Consider the following 20334-nt stretch of genomic DNA (forward strand, 5'->3'; position numbering starts at 1 on the left):
CGACTAGACTACGTAAGGAGATCCTGTCTCAATCAATTTGATTCGATTCCGTCAGTAAAAGTCATTCTTGGCTCTTATGCTAACCCGACGTCCTGTGAGCCCCAGCAAGAGTCAGCTTTGTTTTATGGGACTCAGTTGTCCCACTGGGAAGCAATGCAGCACACGTCAGCATCCTTTTCTTCCTTTTTGTTGTTGTTGTTGTTTTTGTTTGCTTGCTTGTTTCAGACAGGGTTTCTCTGTGTAGCCCTGGCTGTCCTGGAACTCACTCTGTAGACCAGGCTGGCCTCAGACTCAGAGCTCTGCCTGTCTGCCTGCCTGCCTGCCTGCCTGCCTGCCTGCCTGCCTGCCTGCCTGCCTGCCTTTGCTTTCTGAGTGCTGGGATTAAAGGCGTGTTCCACCAAGCATGGCTTCCTTTTAGTTTTTAAATGGTCACTCTTTAGGGCTTGTCTGCTTCTCCTCAGGCTGATTGACAGACAGTTCCTCCAGCAGTGAGCCTGCCACTGGTTATGAACTTTTGAGGTTTTCTCTCTCTAATGGAGCAAGGTGCCTGCTATAGGGCTTCGAAGATGCCGAGGCTGGCCTGTGGCAGGAAGACGTAGAAGCCATGGCCTGAGCGGTGGCTGCCCTGGGTTAGTCTCTTGGCCCTGCATCTCTTTAGCTAGGGGTTTCCCTCTCCTCTCTCAGCTGGCTCCCCCTCATCTCCCAACAGACCATAACCCCACTGCTTCCCAGATAAGTAAACAAAGCCCCCTGTGCACAGGGCTCACAGGGAACAAACATCACTGTCTCCCACACCCGTGAAAGACAGAGACAGCCTTTGCTCCATTCTCCATGGATCAAACTCCTCAAGCAAGTCTAGGGTGACTATATCTCTGACTTCACTGAAGATGGAGGGCTGGAAGGAACTTGGGGTGGCTACCTGAGTCTATGACCCAGGGAAGTGGCCTTCCAGCCAGAGCTCTCACACTCGAGAGTGGAAGTTTCTACCATAAACAGTATAAACTTAGTATTTGTGGTCACTTGGAATGTTCTAGCACCCACACCATGGCAATGTACTTTTGAGACCTGGTTCTCGCAGAAACTACTGGTTACAGAGTTGCCGTGTTGGGACTCTTGAGGCCAGCTCACCTCCTACTAGAACTCCACAGACCATATAACTGCCCTAAATCCATAGAGGAGACCCCAAGGCCCAGGGCATCTCTGCTTTTAAACAGTCAGTTAGTTAGCTGTGTATACATGTGTGTGCACCTGAGTGTATGCATGTGCATCATGTGCGTGCAAGTACCCTTGGAGGCCAGAAGAGGGCACTGGATTCCATGGAGCTGGAGAGACAGGCAATTGGGAACCACCTGATGTAGGTGCTGGGAACTGAACCCACATCCTCTTGGATGAGCAGCAAGTGCTCTCAAACCATGAGCCATCTCTCCAGACCCTCCTTTGCTTTTAAAAATGTACGTGTGAACCCTAGAACATGAGCTGACACTTAGCCTCCAAGCTATACAGAAAAAGACAGCTTGCCACAGCACAGAACCTGACTGGAATGACACACCCTCTCCCCTAACCTCCCTCAGAGACCTCGAGCCTTCTGTCCACCTGTCCAGGTAGGGGACAAGGACAGGTAATGCTAAACAAAGACTCTACACCCTGTGTGTCTGTCATACTCTCAGTTAACACACTAGTGGACACCCAAGGCTGGGGGAGGAAGGAAGGAAGGAAGGAAGGAAGGAAGGAAGGAAGGAAGGAAGGAAGGAAGGAAGGAAAGAAGGAAGGAAGGAAAAGAGACCCAGAAATTCCAACCTACCTCCAAAGAACAGCATAAGTCAGAACCCAATCGTCTCCCACAGGCCCATGTTTAAAGGTCACAGAGAGGTTAGCAAGGAGCCTGGAATTTGAAGATGTAAATAGCCTCTCTGCAGCAGCCCAACTGTGGGAGTGTTTGTAAAACTTCCCTCTGTTTGAAGGCACCCAATTCAGCCCACCCCTCCAGGGGAGGGCACACTTACCCAGTGGCTTGTACTGGTCAGGAGGAGACAGCCGAGAATAGGGGGGCGGCGGTGATTCTAGAAGAGAGGATACATACAGCATGTCACACCTGGTGTTCCACGTGCTTTTTAACCATCAGTTTCCTCAAACCCCAGGAAGTCTCCCAGCATCTCTGCTGCCAAAATCTAAGGGCACAGACAGCCTGGGGCTCAGTCCCTACTTGTGACACCTATGCTTTGTGAGCTCCAGCAAGTTCCTTCACCTCTCCAAGTCGATTCCTCGACTAAAAAACCGGGGAGGGGGGGAGATAATCACAGACCTCTTGGTTTTGCCAGAAGGGCAAAAGATAGCGTATGCAAAATGCTTAGCCCAGCTCTTGGTCACACTCCTGTAAACAGCACCTTTATTATCATTACAGCTAGAAAAACACGGGTGCAGAAGTCAGCGCACATGGGCAGCCGGAAAACATACAGGAGACTCAGTTCTGTTTGCATCAGGGCTAAACACAGCATAGAACCTCTTAGCATTAGCACAACCCTTACAACATACCTTGAATACACTTATACTGACAATCGCATGGCTTGTGTGAAATCAAACCTGAATGAGGGCTTCCTCAATTTTCATTTGCACAGCTCAACAGGTCAAATCGGGAATTCAGAAGGTCCACACATGGAAACCTGGCTGGTGACAGGGGTGGGAGTGGGGGGTCGGGGCAGCAGGGGCTGGCGAATTGGCTCAGCATGCGGAGAAGCTTGCTGCCAAGGTTAAGGGCCTGAGTTTCATCCCCAGAACTCACTCGGTGGAAGAGGAGAACAGGTGTCCTCTGGAGTTGTCCTCTGACCTTCACGTGTGTCATGCCTCACGTGTATGCACCCTCACTACATACGTAGTAACAATAATAAGATGTTTAAAGATGATCTTAACCCACGTTAAAACCATCATTCCTGGTGTGGGGATGATGGCGGAGCTACTGGGGCCCTGGAACTCCCCACAGTTTAGGCCAGTTACATCCAGCCTCTGGTCTCAGGCTCTCATGTTTTTGTAAAGAAAGGCCAGCAGTGGGTCCCAGCCTTCCAGCTCAGCCTGATTCCGGGTTGTCTATGGTGTTGGCCTTTGGGCCGCTGCTCCTTTGCCCAAAATACTCCTCCTTCAAAACATATACTTTGCCATCTGAGGAATTTCTTAGGCTCTTGCTTTACCAGGGAAGTAACAATTTGCTAAACTAAGTAACAATCTGGGTGAATGAAATGACCCTCCATTTTCTGTAAATGAAACCAAACCCCATCAGATCGCCAGCTAACGCAAACTCCACGGGAATAAAGCAGTAATAACTGTTATTAGGTGGCTATCAGGAATGACACGGGAGTAATGAGTGTTTTCGCAATTATAATAAGGCACCATCAGTTACAGGAGCATTACTTATGTGGGCTCCATACACCCAAAAGAGGCTTCCCTCTCCTGCCCCAACCCTGTCCTCTGCATCCAGAAGTGACTTCCTCAAAGTCAAGACTCAGAGGCTAAAGCAGGGACTCTCTGTGGACATGGGTCAAAGAGGAGAGGTCAAGTAGGGCAAAACCGCTGAAGAGACCAGAACAGTCACCTGGTACTAGCTACTTCCATTTTATGAACTGTTGTTTGTTTGTTTGTTTGTTTGAGACAGGATTTCTCTGCATAGTCTCACCCTGGCCCAGAACTTGTTCTATAAACGAGGCTGGCTCTAAACCCTGCCTCCCAAATGCTGGGATTACCTGGCTTCGGAATTTTTAAAATATGATTTATTTATCCTTATTTTATGGCACTGGTGTTTTGCCTGCATGTATGTCTCTGGGAAGGTGTCAGATCTGCCGGAACTGGAGTTACAGGCAGTTGTAAGCTGCCATGTGGGTGCAGGGAATTGAACTGGGGTCATCTAGGAGAGCAGCCAGGGCTCTTAGCCACTGTCTCTCTAATTCTTACAGACCTCAAGTACACGATGGTTGTTAATCATGCTCGTCGGACACCAGTTTCAATTTAATCTTTTCTCAGAGATCAAAACAAATATATAAGATGGTTTCCACATTCCTATTTTGCTTATGGGGAAACTGCTGGAATTTGCACCGAGGCCTAACTTCAGCTTCACTGTTCCAAGAGACCGAGAACCAAGGGCCCCTCTCCACCCAGGGCTCGCTCAGTGTTTCTAGGCCAGGACAAGAGTGGGATTAAGAATCCGATGGCCAAAGGGGGCCAGTGGGTGACCTCAAACAGCACACGGTGAGGAAGACTATGTACTTTCAGGGAGAGCTACTTCACTCACACTCATTCATCCTGAGCCCAAGAGGCCAGACCCGAGAGCGGTCCAGCCGCCCAGCATGGAAAGGCACGAAGCTCTCAGGGAGAGAAGACTGAGCCTGGGTTCCCACTGCATAGAGGAGTCTGAGGCCTGGTGAATGGAAGTGACTCTCAGGGAAACTGGCTGTGGAGCCAGACCCAGAGTCTGTCTGGTGTGCACACCCTTTTTTACAACCCCTGAAACTCAAGGCATGGTTAGACATCTGCCCCCACAGCTGTCTCCAGCAACAGAGGTGGTAGCTGGAGTGCAGCAAGCACAGGTCACCATCCCAGCCTCCCCCCACCGCCGTGTGTGTGTGTGTGTGTGTGTGTGTGTGTGTGTGTGTGTGTGTGTTGAAACTGCTCAGGCTGGCCCCGAATTCAACATACAACCAGGAATGACCTTGAACTATTGGCCCTCCTGTCTCCACCTCCTGACATTACAGGCATATCCCTGGCCATCCCTAGTCCCTCTTACAGGGACTTTACCTAAAAGCCAAAAAAAAAAAAAGGCAGAGGAAAGAAGAAAGTGCTCGCCTGTTTCCCCTAAGGAAGCAGCTACTGCTACAATCACCACTGAGGTAGGGTTCCTAACAGAAAACTGGTAAACCAGAACTGCAGACCTGCAGCCATCGAAAGACAGCTAAACTTCCAGAAGGGACTTTGTCTACCCACAGAACCTTCTAGAAAGCTCGAGGTTTCTAGTCAGCAGCCCACAATACAGAAATCTAGCTCATCCGATTCAAAGGAGCCTGGGGCTTCACTAATTCACTGGGTCTCAATGCAATAGCTCAGGATAGCCTCAAAAGTATCCCTGTGCCTCCTAAACACTGGGATTACAGGCATGCCCCCCCAACAAAGGCTCTTCACTCCTTTTTATTGATGGAGCATCTGACATCCCACCAGGAAAGGACCTGCCCAAGGCTGTGCTGGAAGGCAGCTGCATAAATTATCCTGTTGCTGTTGGAGACCAACACTAGGTAATCTTTTCATTTAAAAAAGGAGGAGAAGGAGGAGGAGGAGGAGGAGGAAAGAGAGAGAGAGAGAGAGAGAGAGAGAGAAAGCAAACGTAACCTGAGTGGTGGTAATGCACACCAGAGGATATCCCCGGCCATCCCAAGTACCTCTTGGGGATGGGGGCGAGGGGGAACCCTGATCCCTGAGAGTTCAAGACCAGCCTGATCTGCAGAGTGTGTTCTGGGACAGTTAGGGCTACCCAGAGAAATGGTCCCCAAAAATAATAATAATAGTAATAATAATAAATTTTTAAAAAAAAAGAAAGAAGAGAGAAAAGGAAAGAAAAGAGGAGATATAGGATACATAAACTCACAGGTCACAAGACCCACCCTCTTAGAATATACAGTTTAGTGGTTTGGGGTGCATTCGAAGAGTTGTGTGACCATCACCATGATCTAATTATAGGAGATTTTCATCACCACAAGAAGAAATCCTATCCCCATTAACAGTCACTTCCTATACTCCAACCCAAACCCCAGGCAACCACTAATCTACTTTTTGTCTCTCTGGATTTGCCTACTCTGAACGTCTGACATATGTGGAATCACACAGGCCCTTTGTGACTGTTTCACTCAGCACGACCTTCTCCGGGTTCATCCCCGCCATGGCATGTATGAGCACTTCACCCTTTTTTATGGCTGGATGATATTCCATTGTGTGGCTACGTCACGCTTTGTTTATCCATTCATCAGCTAATGGACACTTGGGCTGGTTCCACATTCTGCTGTTATGAACGATGTGCTGGGAACAATACCAGTAATTCTTACCTGTCGCTCCCACTCCCTCCCACACAGCCTCCAGGATTCGGGAGAATGGAGCCATAGGAGGTGAGCCCTCCACTTGTTGAGACACAGGCTCCCTAGCTCCTTGGCCACTAACTAAAAGATATCCGACTTCTTCTTAAGAACTATAATGATTTGGACATTATTAACATGTTCTATACTCTAACAGAACACTTCTCAGGTCTGCAGATTCCTTTGAGAGAACTGGACACGGTCAAGAGAAAAAAGAGGAAGACATCAGAAACTCCAAGCCCCTCAGACCTCCAGCCCCGGGGAAACACTAGAAGCACTCCCCTAACTTCCTCCAGAAGCTGAAGAGTCAGTCAGTCAGCCAGGAGCCAAGAGCATCAGAACTCAGTCCAGGCCTGCCCAACCCAGCCACCCTCTGGTCAGCCCTCAGGGGCTACTTAGCCTTCTGGGATCTAGACCTTCATTTGAGGCCAGAAAAAAGTTCACAGCCTCTCTGCGCCTGGCGGGAGTTTCCATTTGATACTTTCCACCCATCTTTGCAGGGCAGCTCTTTGCTGTAGAACAAGATCCACATGCTGGCCTGAACCTCCGACTTTTCTTTCTCCCGGGGGGGGGGGGGGGTGACACCTCCGGCGGGCTTGGAGGTGGGCCCCCTGGGCGTTCTGTTTCTTCTTCCTTCAGAACCTATGGCTCGGATTCCAAGCTCCAAGATGGGAGGACAGAAAAAGGAGCTCCTGGCGCTTTAAGGCTGAAGGAGCCTAACTGCCCAGATTCCCCCCAGCAGCCAGATAAACAGCGCAGCCGGCTGGCGCCAGCAAGAGGCAAACTGGGCATTATCGCGGCTTCCTCACCTCCAAGAGAGGAGCGGGGAGCAGACAGGCAGGCCGAGGGGCCGCGAGGGGGCGGGGCGGGGCGGGGCCGGGAAGCCCAACTTGAAATTGATCTCATTTCAAAGGGATAATGCCAGGCCAAATAAAAGGAAAAACTTTCTAGCCCATTCTAATTCCTCCAGGCCTGGCCTGGGAACCCTGTGTTTTCCTAGGCAGTCTTCTCCAGCCCTTCAGAAGTGCTCGCTCTCTCTTTCCCGGGCACAATTTGGATAATAGTAATTTACCGAATATAATTACAGAAAAAAAAAAAAAGTAGGGACGCAGAGAGCAGGAGATTCATTCCAGAGTTAATGGATACTTGCAGGAGAAAGGAACTCTATAAACAGGTCAGAGCTGTGATTAAAGTATTTCTCCACATTTCCGTCCACATAGGCAGCCACCAAACTCAGTGCAGCCTTTAGTCCTAAACAGAAAGGCCCCGGGAAAGGTAACTCCCAGGGGCCCCCAGACTAGATCATGCACTGAGACTGGTACTCTGGGTGAGGCTTCTGTGCATAACACCAGTTCCTGAGATGAAGCCCAAGGAACCTATAATCTACCCATCACTACCTCCAATCTACCCATCACTACCTCTTCACCTCAGTCGTTCAGGCTAACTCAGAACTTTACAGATAGGAGGAGGCCAGGGCCATCAACTTGCCACACTCAGAAGGGGACTAACCACACTTCCCACAGGTCTTGACACTGGGACTCCTTGAGGGTGGAGGCCAGGCACGGAACGACTGGTGCTGGGTGTTCCCGTGCACTTTACTCTAGTGGTATGCCCAGTCAGTCAGTCTGTCTGTTGTCTGCCTGCCCCATGCCTCAGCCTTCTTCCCTGAGCTGGAAAGTTGGGAGGAGCGGTCTCCTTATCAGGACGCGCTCGGCTGAACCCCAGCTATGTGCCCGCCCATTTCTAGGAGCCAGGCTGGCGGCCAGCCCCGGGGGCGGGTGGGCAGCAAAGGGCTTCCCCGGTCCTCAGTCCCAGGGAAGGCAAGATGGTCAACCAGGCATACTGGAAACTCTTGCTTCTTTTCCACAACCAGTCTTCAGAGATGCCCCCAGTTGGCTGACTAGGGTCCTCCTAGGTTTGTAGCTTGTAGAAGCGGGGAACAGACACATGCTACATGGCGCCCCTCTCCCAACGGGGAAGAGCTTCAATGGAAGGAGGCAGGGTATTAAGTTCCAATACTCAGTTCAGTTGAACATGTTTTCTAGAGCCCTCCTATACTAAAACACACTCTTCCAAGGTCACTAAGCCTAGGTCTACAGTTGATCAGGTCTCCCTCAACTTCTCCGCGGTTAAGCAGGGCCAACTCGAAGGGCAAAGATAGGAACTGAGTGGGTCCTAAAGCCTCCAGCTTTTCACCCCTCCTTTTCCGGTCCACCCACCTGCGCAAGCCCTCTTTAGGTCCACCCCCTCCTCTGAGGCTGCTCCAGGTTAAAGGCAAGGCACTCCCAGAGGTGATCCAGTTACATGCACGCCCACAGCCCTACTGGTGGCTCAGACCACTGACCTAGCCCCACCCCCTTACCTCCTTCTCCTTTCTTCCCACCTCCGAGGAAGATTTCTTGACAGTATGACTCCGACTCAGTTCCCTCCCCACCACACAGAGTACCTGGCACTGAGTGATGCTTAACAAACTGGCTAGTACTGTGACTTGGTGACAGACGATTCACTAGGGCCTTATTAGAAGAGTGTAGTGGGTCCCACCATCGATCTTCCAAACAAAAATACAAGGGAGGCAATACAACCACAAATAAGAGTCCCCCTCCCCCAGAGAAAGAGAGAGCAGTTTCCAACAGGGGAAGCTGTCAATGAGCCTCCAGGCACAGAAAGCCCAGCACAGGCACAGGCCAAGGACTATCCAGAGTGTCTACACTGTACCTGAAGAGACCATGAGGGAAGTACATCAGGAGCCAAAATAATGGGAGGGAAACTTCCTTTCTCATCACGCCACTAGGCCCTCCTCTATACAGGGGAGAAGTCAGGCTTCCGATGCTGCTGGCCCACACTGAGGAGAACCAAGAGCCAACAGCCAGCCAGTAACTAACTACCTGTTCCATTTTCTCCTGCAAATGCAATGCCATTGGATGTATTCACCTACACCTACAGCGAGTGTTCCTCGTGGTACAGAAAGTGTGTGTGTGTGTGTGTGTGTGTGTGTGTGTGTGTGTTCACTTTCTGGACTGTCAGGGTCTTTCAGCTCTCCTCACCTCTGCTCCTGCACCTGAGCCTGCCTAGCTAAGCAAGGCTAAGTTAAGGTAGGGTGTGTGCAGAAGATCCCAGGAGAACAAAGGGGCCAGTTCTCAGGGTAACAAAAGAGCTAGCAGCCTCTGACTCCCAGATGCCTCAGGTCCCTCAGAGGTAAGCTAAAGGCCAGAATTAAGAGCCGTGACGATGGAAAAGCCTGGCATTCCATCCCAAAGGATGTTGCAAACAAGAGGGTTTGCCCTGCAGAGTCTGGGCTCAAACTACAGAAAGGGACAAAGTCAAACATCTTTGCAAACACTTCTGACGTTAGGCGTGATTTCCCTACAGACAGCTTCACAGCCATACCTACCTGGGTGGGGAAGAGCAGATCAGGGGTATAGGATATGCGTACAAATGCTAGAAGCTGGGTACTGACTGAGGTGAGTCCCCAAAGGAGAGGTGGCATTTCCACCTTTGGCCTCTCCATGGCTTACTATCCCGTTTCACAGAGCTGCAATCTTCTTTAAATCCCAGAGGCTGCATATGGAAACCCGAACGTGTCCCTTTCTCACTTCGCCGGTACCACAAAATAAAGTTACCATCTGAAATTGCAGACATCTAGCCCTCAACTTTCCTCAATCCCCTGCAGGCTCCCAGTACTGGGGGGTCGGGGGGGGCATCCCTAGCGTATCCAACAAAGAGATTGGGAAAGGGAAAGGGACCAGGACGGTATAGTCAGAGGTCGAGGCGACCCTGCGCACGCTCACCTGGCCCGCAGAGCCGGCTGAAGTGGTAGGGGTTGCAACACACCGTGGGCCCGTCGGCGGCGGCGGTAAAGCTGTGGCAGCCGCACAGGGGTTTCAGCTCCACTGCGTGCTGCAGGTCTGGCCAGCGGAAGAGGCGGCCGAGCAGCAGCTGCGGTGGCGCGGGCTGGCCGCCCAAGCGGAGGTCGGCGCGCGGCACCAGCACGCAGCCGCCCGGCACGCCGCCTCGGGATTCCACAGCCTCCAACAGCGTGTCCAGCGAACGCTCCTTGAGCCTCTTGAGCAGCGAGTACGTGACCGTCTTGAGCTCCTGCTCCAGAAGCAGCAGCCGCGAGCGGGCTTCGCGACTCCGAGGCCCGCCGCCCTCCTCCGGCTCCGGGGACTGTCTGGCTTGGGGATCGCCAGAGTCCCGGGGCGCGCCTGCAGCGTCCCGTTCGGAGAAGAGACAGCAGGTCACCGTCTCGCAGTCACTCTCAGGCAGCCAGCCTGGGCCTCCAGGCTCCGCCACATCCAGCGGGGAGCCCCCAGCCCCGGCCCCCGACTCCGACACGGGCCTCGGGAGGCCCCCCGTGCGCCGGCGCCTGCCCGCGATCGGGGCGCCTCGCGGTCCCACCGCGTCCCGGGGCCGCCGCGGGGCTACCGAGCGGACTTCGGAGCGGCTGCAGCCTCCGCCCTCTCGTGCCCGCGGGGCAGGCTCAGCTCGGCTGCCCAGGCTCCCATCCTCTTCGACACCACCGCCGCCGCCGCCGCTGCCTTCCTCCCGATCAGGGACCACACGACTTCGCCAAAGTCGCCGCACCAGCCCCGAGCGTTTAGACCTGAACATACGATACCCTTTGGCGCCTGGGGTGGTGGGAGGGGAGGCGGTCTCCGGTTACCGGGGGTCCGTTCCCTCAACGAGGCGCCGGCTGAGCGGGCCGCAGCCCCACATGAAGCTCTGCCGCGGGGCGCCGTGCAGACCGCGCACAGCCTGTCGTCGAAGGGGCACCGCAGGGCTGCAACATGAGGGAGCTCGCGCCGGGCCAAGCCGGGCCGGGCCGGGAACACGCGCGTGTTGAGCCGCAGTCCACGAGGGACCAGCGGGCTACATGGATCACGATGGGCCGGGACCGCTCAACTCCAGCTGCTTTGGAGCCTTAGGGAAGCCACCAGCGAAACGATGCTAGAGACACCCTGCATGGGCCGGCGAGCCTTCAAAAGTTGCGCGGCTGGTACACGAGCACAAAGCGCTTGCGTCGTGCCCCCCAAATGTGTCTGCACAACTCTGCCTTCAAAATCCAAGAGCTATGCTACATGGGCTTTCCCTGCAGGATCCGAAACTAAGGCTTGTGGATAACTCCCAGATCCCTGCAACAAAATAAAAATAAAAATAAAAGCAAAGCAAGAAAAAGGTCCCAAACAAAACTCAAAATGCTTGGATTTTGCACGCACGAAAAGCAATTCCGTCTCAGGTCCCGGGCGCTCGGTGCACTTGGGGCAAGTCTCTCCTGAACGCGGGTGTCAACGCATGAGTGGAAGCCGGAAAAAAAATCCCAAAGAGCTGCTAGGAATCCTTAATTAAAAATGCAATCCACCGAAGCAGAGGTCGCAGCCCGCCCCACGCTGCGCTGGGTCGCTTCGGGCGCCGCGGCTGCCGAGGTCGACCCCCCCGCCCCCCTTCACCAAAGTGCCTCCTGGTGGCCCCGCGGTCCCAGCGAGGTTTGGCGAGGCAGCGCCCGGCGGCTCTTTCTCTGGACTCAGCTCCCTCGCTCGTTCCCCCGCTCGGCGCTCTCTCTCTTTTTTGTTCTCCTCAAACGCACACTGAGGGCCCCCGGAGGAGCGCCGCGGAGTCATTGGCTGCCTCCCATCATATGCCAGTCTAGACACTTTGGCGGCTCCGCGGCGCTGATTGTTGCGCAAACAAGGTTTCAAGTTTCTTAACTCTTAAAGGAGAACACGTCCCATTGCTGAGCCCGAGGCTCCGAGGGGGCTGGTTCCCGGGGCGGGCCGAACCCGGGCCCCCGCCCCTCGCCCGCCCCAGCACCCCCGCCCCGAGGCTGACAGTGCCCGCGACTCACTCTCAAGCTCACGTCGTGCCTTGGGCACGGATACCAGCGGTCCCGCACACGCGCTAACAAACACTCACACCCTGCTGTCCAGCTCTGCTAGGTGAACCCACCGCGACCCGGACTCCAAGGCAGCCCTTTGCCTCTCTCTGGCTTGTGCCCAAACTTGCAAACGCGCATAGCACTTTAAAGTCAGTCCAAACCCCCATCCTCAGCGCGGGCTAATAAAAATGGGCGTGTGTGCGCGCCTTCCTGCCCTCCGTCTCTGGGGAGTTGGGGGGCGGCGGCGAAGTTGGGATAGCGGGTTTCTTCCGTGACCTATGAAGGCTCCACGCACCCCCTGCCCAAAATTAGGGGTCTCTCCGCCTAGGCTACACTGGGGGACGGGGGATCGAGGGAGCTCCAGGATAGCCCGAGGTGGGGACTTGGACAGGGTGGGGTAGAGGCAGGAGTGCTCTTGGATGGCTCCTCTTGGTCGCCTGGACTCTCCCGCCTGGCGTCCTAGACTCCTTTCAAGGCCAGGCGCTTTCTTCTCCCTTCGAGGATTTACCTTATGCCCCTTCGAGAGTGATGGAGGGGCGTGCTTTCCCCAGTTATGTTTCACTATAAAAACGGGGGCAAGTTGGGGACAGACTTGGGGACCCGGCATGGGAAGGGTTAAGGCCGCTCCTGCCCTGGAGCCGGCGCGGCGGGGTACCTCCTCGGGCGTGCTTGCTAGTCCGAGGGTGGCAAAAGTTCAAGCTTGTAAAGTCAGGATTGGCCCCGCGCGGAGGGGAAAAAAGGCCTGGTTCCCCCTCCCCCTCCCGGGCGTGGCGCCGATTGGCCCAGCCGCAGGGCCGGCCCCGCCCTCCCCTGGCGCGCCGCGGCCCCACCCCCGGCGCAGCACCACGCCCCCTTCCGGGCAGGAGCGGGGCCCCGAGCTCAATGAAAGAGATTCCGCTACTCTCATTGGCCTGGGGCTTGACGCCGCACCCCGCGGGAGGCGGAGTGGGGAGGATGGGGCGCGGACTTGTGATCCCCTTTAGGATACCTGTGCTCTGGACTGCTGTAGCGAAGGTGGCGTGCAAGTCCAGGACCAGGTCTGGAAGTGCGCTGGGGGAAGGGCCGTGTGTGTAGGAAAGATACAGACTACTTCCCTGAGTCTTACCTGGAACCAGGTACTCCAGTGCTGCAGGGCCGATTGTCACACCCACCTTTCACTATTTTGGCCAAGATGAATATGAGTAGCTGTCCTGGCCTTGGTTTCTCAAGATTCTAGGAAATCGCCTACTAATAAGTGCACACATCAAAAGTGGGCAAGAAGCGCCCACACAAACTTGTCTTTTAGCTTCCGTTTCATCTCTGAAGAAGTTGATGATCCTAAAACGCAAAGAGAGCCTACAGGGTTGTGCACACCCATGAGTACAGGTAGAGGGAAGAGAATCAGGAGTTCAGTGCTTCCCCTGGGCTACACAGAGACCTGGAAGCCAGCCTGGGCCTGTGTAAGACCCTGTCTCCAAAAGTCTCCCAAAATAAAATAATAAATACAAAGAGAAGCCAATTATGCTCTCTCTTAGGAAGATTTTGTTGCCTTGCGTCTGGGTTACAATAAGAGCTTTGAGCTCTTTCTTCACCATGGTAGCAGAAGTTTCAAGCCTAAACACCTAATGGGTTTTATTTTCTCTGTGTACAGATGAGAAACTGAGGCACAGAAACTTGCTCATTTAATTTGAAATCTATTGAGAGCACTAAGACACCAAAACCAGAGAGCTCCGAGTTCTCACCCCCCACTCCCCAACAGCAGGGAGAGGCATGTAACTATGTGATGTCACAACATCGCTTTTAGGGGTGTGGTTTCCCAGATATGGTGCACGGTACTGCCTCTATTAGACCTGCTGGATGGACATTTCATACGGAGGCCACAAATCCCCACTACAAGACTCTGGAGATGACGGTGGCTGGCAACCACCATTATATAGAGTGCCAAGGCCTTGGACACAATAGCCTGTACAAGTTTGTCATCCCTGGTCGGGGTGGGACTTGAACCCAGCTAGAAAGAAGTATGAGTGTCAAAGACACCAAGACTCCTGAAAGAGGGGTTCCCTGCCTGTAGACAATCTGCAAGGCCTCCCTCACAGTAGGGGAGGATCCTTACAGAAGTCTCCCCACATCCCTACTCCTGGCGAGGAGTATGAGTTGAGACTTTCTGTCCCTCCCGCTCCTTACTCTGAGCACAAGCATCTCTCCCTGAGGTATACCAGGCTAGGAGAGACTAAAACAGGCCCTTAAGAAGCCTGCTACCTTAAGCTAGGCGCTGGAGAGATGGCATATCACTAAAGTGTTCACCATGACAACCCGAATTGGATGGTCCAGTGGTCCATGGGGGGCAGGGGGGGAAGCCAGGCCCAACAATGCTGGCCAGCAAACCCAGAATTGAGATATGGAAGGTTGTGGGGGAGGGGCAAACAGAGGCAGATTCCTGGAGCTCTCTCCTTCATAAATAAATAAACAAATAAATGAGGAAGGTGGAGAGTAGTCAAGCAGACAATGCCAACCTCTGGCCTCAAGCATATATATATATACACTCATAACACATATACCACAAACACACATGAAACAAACAATTAAATAAAGGAATAAATAAGAGGGCTGCTAACTTAAGCAACATTTAGCCTCTTGGCCCATGTTCACTAGGAGATAGATATAGGGTGGGGTAATGTAGCCTAGAAAGGATGCCCCTGCACTACAACCAGAGTCTGGTAAGCCTGAGTCCAGGACTGATGCTACTATGGTACTTCTCCAACTGGGTAAGTGTGGGTTATCCTCTGTAAAATGGGAATAGCAATCATCATGCCAGCTAGGGACAGCTGCCAAAGCTGAGTGACAAGCAGCCTTAGAAGGAGCTGAAGGGCTGCTCCTCCTCAGGCCCATCCAGCTCAGGACTTGACACACCTTATAACCACTAGAGGGTGTGTGCAGTGGTGGCCAGCTGCACAGACCTGCAGAGTGGCAGCTCTGACCTCCACCCTACTAAACTGCCAGGCTGGGAGTCCCTGGGATATAAGGAAGAGAGGGGAAAGGAGGAAGGCTGGACTCTCATCATTAAGGTTCTGCATTTGCAGGAAGTCACCCAGGAAGAAGTAGCTGACCCCTTAGCTTCACACCTGTCCCCTCCTTCCTCTCTCTCCTCAGAGCACTCCATGATTCCTCATTTCAGTATCACCCCACTTACGACAGCACAGTTCCATGCTCTTTCCCCTGAAACAAAGGCCCATAAGGGCAGAGATCCCAAGTAGCCAGGCTAGGCCACCCACATCAGTGTGAATCAGAATAAGACCACTGGACACGCTCCTGTCTGAGACAGTTCTTGCCTCACTTCTCCTGGCACCAGAACAACCTGCAGGGTGGCTGAGTTAAAATTCCCACTTCACCGAGCCCCCATGCTCCCCCAGCTAGACTCTCCTAGGCACCATCTTCTCCAACCCTCCCAGCAACACAAGGAAGAAGGTCTTGTTCCTAGACTCTTCTTCAAAGCTCAGGAAACAGATGGTAGGCTATTTTGTTTCTGCTCCTACGGCCAGTAGGTGGCAGAGTTGAGACCAGGTGAGTGAGTGTGTGGCTCCTTAGCACCTGGTTCTACAGAGAAAAAAAAAAAAAAGTTGGTCTTTTGCCCCTAGGAAGTTTCCACATTAACTAGTAAGGACTATGGCATGAAACAGCAGAAGTCACTGAGGCTAGAGCTTGCTTCTGAGTGATGGGAAGGGACCTGGATCTAGGGAGCATGGTTTACAAACAAAGAAGTTACACAAAAAGCATAGCCACCTCTCACCATGACTAAATGGATTGACAAGAAGATTCATCATAACCCACTGCCCAGAAACTGATTCAAATGCCCAGGCCCTGCTTATTAACTCTAGGAGAAGAATTATACTATATGCTCAAATGTTATATTCCAACCCTAGGACCCACTGGCTAAGGGATGTTGTCTACTCCTTTGGAAAGCAAATCTACTTGGCCAACATAAACCCAAGTGGAAAAGTTGGGACACACTTGAAAGTGATAGACAGCCCTTCTGGAATTCTGATACATGCTACAGACTCTTCCTTGTGGGGTCAGGGGATGCCTATATACTCTAATGGAGCTCTGTGCTTATTGGTGTTTATTGAGCTCCTGCTGAGTGCCCACCTCCTCCTCCCAGAGCTGGGGAACCTGCAATAGGCCAAGTCCAGTAATTCCAGAGTTCATGGAATCTAGTGAGAAAGAGACAGACCACAACCAAAGGAGCAGGGTGCTCAGCACACTGAAAACAAGACGCCACGGCCAAAGTGAAAAAAAGAAGAGGAAAGAGGAGTGTCGGGGGACAGGGAGGCATATATCAGGGAAGACTTCCCTGAGAAGGTGACATTGGAGTGAGGGAATGACATTTTATTTGGGGACATAATTGGGTTGAGGTCTTGGTGGTGACATTGACGTCATAGTGGTAGTTGGGGCAGGGGGTTTTCCCTCACAGTCTGCTTGCAAACAGCTGCAGGCATGGATAGCAGTGAGCACAAGAGCCCCCAGGCAGACTCATGACTGGAACGCATGTGTTTAGAACATTCCCAAGGCTTCACAGAGGTAAAGAAGTCAGAGAAATACTCGGGGCAGATGTGGGCCCATGCAAACCATGCAAACCATTGGTGGGTCTTTGGCTTGTGTTCCAGGTCATTTGGGAGCCACTGAAGGTCCTGAGCAAGGGAGAGGCAGAACCTGCTTTCTAGGTTATGTGGTTGATATGCAGGACCAACCCCTGGGCTGTGTGCGTGCTAGCTGAGTGTTCTACCGCTGTGCTAGGCCACTTAGCCCAGGCTGAGTGTTCTACCGCTGTGCTAGGCCACTTAGCCCAGGCTGGCTTTCTGTTTTACTAGGTTCCACCTAACTGCATGTAGAGAATAGCCTGCTGCCCAGGCGGGAGCAGGAGCCTGGCTGGGAGAGTCAGAGGAGGCCTGGACCAGGGTGGAAGCAGAGATTGGTCTGAGACACATATATCCAGCCTCTGCTGTCACGTGCTTAAGAGTGTGCAGTCACTTTTTGAAGATGAAATGCCAGGCCATTTGGCATTTATTTATAGTTTTTGAGATAGGGTCTCATGTAATCCAGGCTGGCCTCTAGCTTGATATATAGTCAACTCTGTGTTCTGTTATATAGTGCTGGAGATCAAAGACACTTTGGGTTTTGTTTTTGTGTGTGTGTGTGTCTGCCTGCATGTAGATCTGTATATCATGTATGTACTTGGTACCCTAAGGACCAGAAGAAGGTGTCAGGTCCCCTGGAACTGGAGTTCCAAATGGTTTTAACCTGCCATGTGGGTGCTATGGGCTGAACCCGGGTCCCCTGCCGTAGGGGCAAGCCTCTTATCCCCTGAACTATGGCTCCAGCACTCAGTTCCGTTTGTAATTAATAACATCTACAAAGGCAGGACATTAGTTACATTTATCGCTTTTTTAAAAGACATAGGTTGACTTGTGCATCAAGTAAGTCTATTTATCTGTGTATCATACCAAATGACCCTGGGATCGCCAGTGGCTATGTGACACCAGGTTGATCAGTATCTAACGTCTCCCTCTTTGGTTTTGTTTCATTTGTCTCATTGTCTCTCAGAAAAGATGATTCCTTTGGTTTGTGCCTTGTAATTGGGGAGGCGGGGTGGGGGGCAGGGGGTGTATTTTCATAGCACTCCTGAACCAGTTGCTGGTATTATTCTAGCCACCCCGGGTCACCTGCACAGAGGACAGCTTCAGGCAGGATAGACCAATGGATAAGAGACTGGGCCACCGGTCCAGGTGACCTAGACAAATGGCATCCCATTTGTCCACCAGATGACTGGCTTAGACAGACTACCTGAGTCCTCTCTCACTCCTCCTCCTCCTCTTCCTCTTCTTCCTCCTCTTCTTCCTCCTCCCCCTATTTGGAGGACATTTTGTAGTGGGTTGATAATATGATGATGGAGATTGAATCTAGGGCCTCACTCTTCTGAGGTGAACATGCTACAGCTGAGAAACCTCCCAGATGTTTCTTCTGCACTGTGTAATTCTGTTCTTTTCCTTCTCCTTTTTTTCCCCCTACCTGAGAAAGGGTCTTGCTATGAAGCCCAAATTGGCCTGGAAATCCGTGGTTAACCCAGGTTGTCCTAATACTTGCAATCCTCCTGCCTCCACCTCCCCGGCACTAGGCTTCCAGGCTTGTACTACCACATCTATCTAGTTTATAATAATATGAGTCTTAAATGGTTGTGCCATTAGAAGGCTATTTGGAAGATCAAAGTTCAGTGTCTAGAGACTCTGGGAGAGAGGGCTCAGTCTGAAAAATAATTACCTTACAAGCTGAGCTCAGTTCCCAAAACACACATGAAAAAAAGTCAGGCATGGCAGCTGGATAGATTGATGGGTCAGTGGTCAAAAGTGATTGTTACTCTTCCAGAGGACCTGAGTTCAGTTCCTAGCACTCACACCAAACTGCTCACAACCAAACTTGTAACTCCAGCTCCAGGGAGGGGATCCAGTGTCTGTGACCTCCCCAGGAATCCGCGTACACCCACATGAAAGTCATAAACACATACACCTAATTAAAATTAATAGAAATATAAAACATGGGCACAGTGGTACATGCTTGTAATCCTAGCAATGGAGACAAGTGGAGCCCTAGGGTTTCCTGGCCAGCCAGCCTAGCTTTAATTGGCAAGTTCCAGGCCAGTGAGTGATTCTGTCTCAAAAAAGACAGTGCTTGAGAAAGGAGGACACTCAAGATTGAACACAGGCTTCAACGTACATGCACACACGTGCACATGCACACATGACGACAGATAAACACGGTATCTGACATGGAATAAGGGCTCAGTGAACCATATTAGTGAGGTGAGAATGGAGCCAGTCATTACCAGGTGAGACCACTAAATTAGTAGCAATGCTGAAAACGAAGTCTCTGGGGCAGGCCATCTCTCTCGGCAAAGTGGCTGCCTTGGCCATGGTAGGAGTTTTGAGTCAGGCGGGTCGGACTCACTAAGGAACTCACTAAAGAACACACGGAAGGACTTGCCTGCTGAACCCCCTGATAAATGAGCTTCAGAACCGATAGGACCTGCTCCCAGGTCCCAGAGGAATGTGACTGAGATCATGTGGCTGAGCAGTTGGGGGTGTCACTGTTCTGCCCCCAGGGTGCTCCCAGGAAAGGACAGTGCCCCTTAGGACTGTCCACTCCTAGTCTCCAGGAACCTGTGGTGTGTGGAGACTGGGGTGCCAGCACCTGCAGTGGGGCCAGGCTGGGGCCTGGTGGACTTAGGGGTTTTTCCTGAACAGGTGACTTGACTTACAGGTGTTGGGGAAATATTGTTTTCTTCATTTAAAATAGAGTCTCGTGAAGTCCAAGCTGGGCCTTTAACTTGTTGTATAACTAAGAATTAAGTTGACTTCCTGAACCTCCTGCCTCCACCTTCCAAGGATTTGGATTATAGGAATATGCTATGGCGAATTGATAAGGTGCTCAGAATCAAACCCAGGAGTTTCCACCTAAGCTAGATCCCCAGCACCAGGAAATGTATCTATACATGATAGAGCTTCTTTAACATATACGTAGACTACATAAATATGTGAAATAGATAATATATTTAAACTTGTAACTGCTTGATACTTCCACACATTTCATAATGACATTTAATTGTCCCACTCCCTACCCTCAACTCTCTCCCTTGACTATTACATATATATTTATTTACAATACATTCCACATTGACATTAAAACTAATCCAGGCCTGGAGAGATGGCTCAGCAGTTAAGAGCACTGACTGCTCTTCCAGAGGTCCTGAGTTCAATTTCCAGCAACCACATGGTGACTCACAACCATCTGTAATGAGATCCAATGCCCTCTTCTGGTGTGTCTGAAGACAGCAACAGTGTACTTACATATATAAAATAAATATATCTTTTTTTAAAAATCCCTGATTCAGATACACCAGGCAGTAGAACGAAAATGTTAAAAGGCTTGCCTACATCTCTCCTCTTCCCTCCGTGACTCCTGACCTCAAAGAGCTTCCCACATGCTCTCTGATACCCCAGGCTTTGCTGTGGGTGCCATATGCCTTTCTGTTTGAACCCCAAGCCTCCCTCCCTTCCTTGCAGGACCCTGACATTGGCAGGCCCCTCTTCCTCAGAACTTGAGATAACTTGCCACACCCCTAGCCTAGCACCCTGGGGACACTCCAGTAATGTTGGGAGAAGGGAGGCAGATTGGAATTTCTAAGAGTCAGCCAGCTTGCCCTCCAGTCTGCACAAGGTTTATGCCCATCAGTCCTCACTCTCAGCCTACGCACACCCCGCAGATGCACTTGCAAAAGAGGGCTGTGTGCTACTTCTGACATGTGCAAAGTCTCACCCATAACTATTATTTTAT

At 51.9% G+C, this 20334-nt stretch overlaps 1 protein-coding gene across 1 annotated transcript in view; it reads right to left on the reverse strand.

The window, feature by feature from the left end:
* The window catches only part of Smad6 (SMAD family member 6), a 69757-nt gene extending 57922 nt beyond the window's left edge, over window positions 1–11835 (reverse strand). The window contains exons 1-3 of the mRNA XM_029481554.1: window positions 11318–11835; window positions 9890–11233; window positions 2004–2060 (exon numbers count right to left, since the gene is read on the reverse strand). Coding sequence (XP_029337414.1) covers window positions 2004–2060; window positions 9890–10712 — 880 coding nt within the window. The 5' untranslated portion in view covers window positions 10713–11233; window positions 11318–11835. The remainder of the gene's footprint in view (window positions 1–2003; window positions 2061–9889; window positions 11234–11317) is intronic.
* Window positions 11836–20334: the final 8499 nt, after the last annotated feature.

The sequence above is a fragment of the Mus caroli genome, chromosome 9 (assembly GCF_900094665.2).
Source record: "Mus caroli chromosome 9, CAROLI_EIJ_v1.1, whole genome shotgun sequence".
Taxonomy (NCBI): domain Eukaryota; kingdom Metazoa; phylum Chordata; class Mammalia; order Rodentia; family Muridae; genus Mus; species Mus caroli.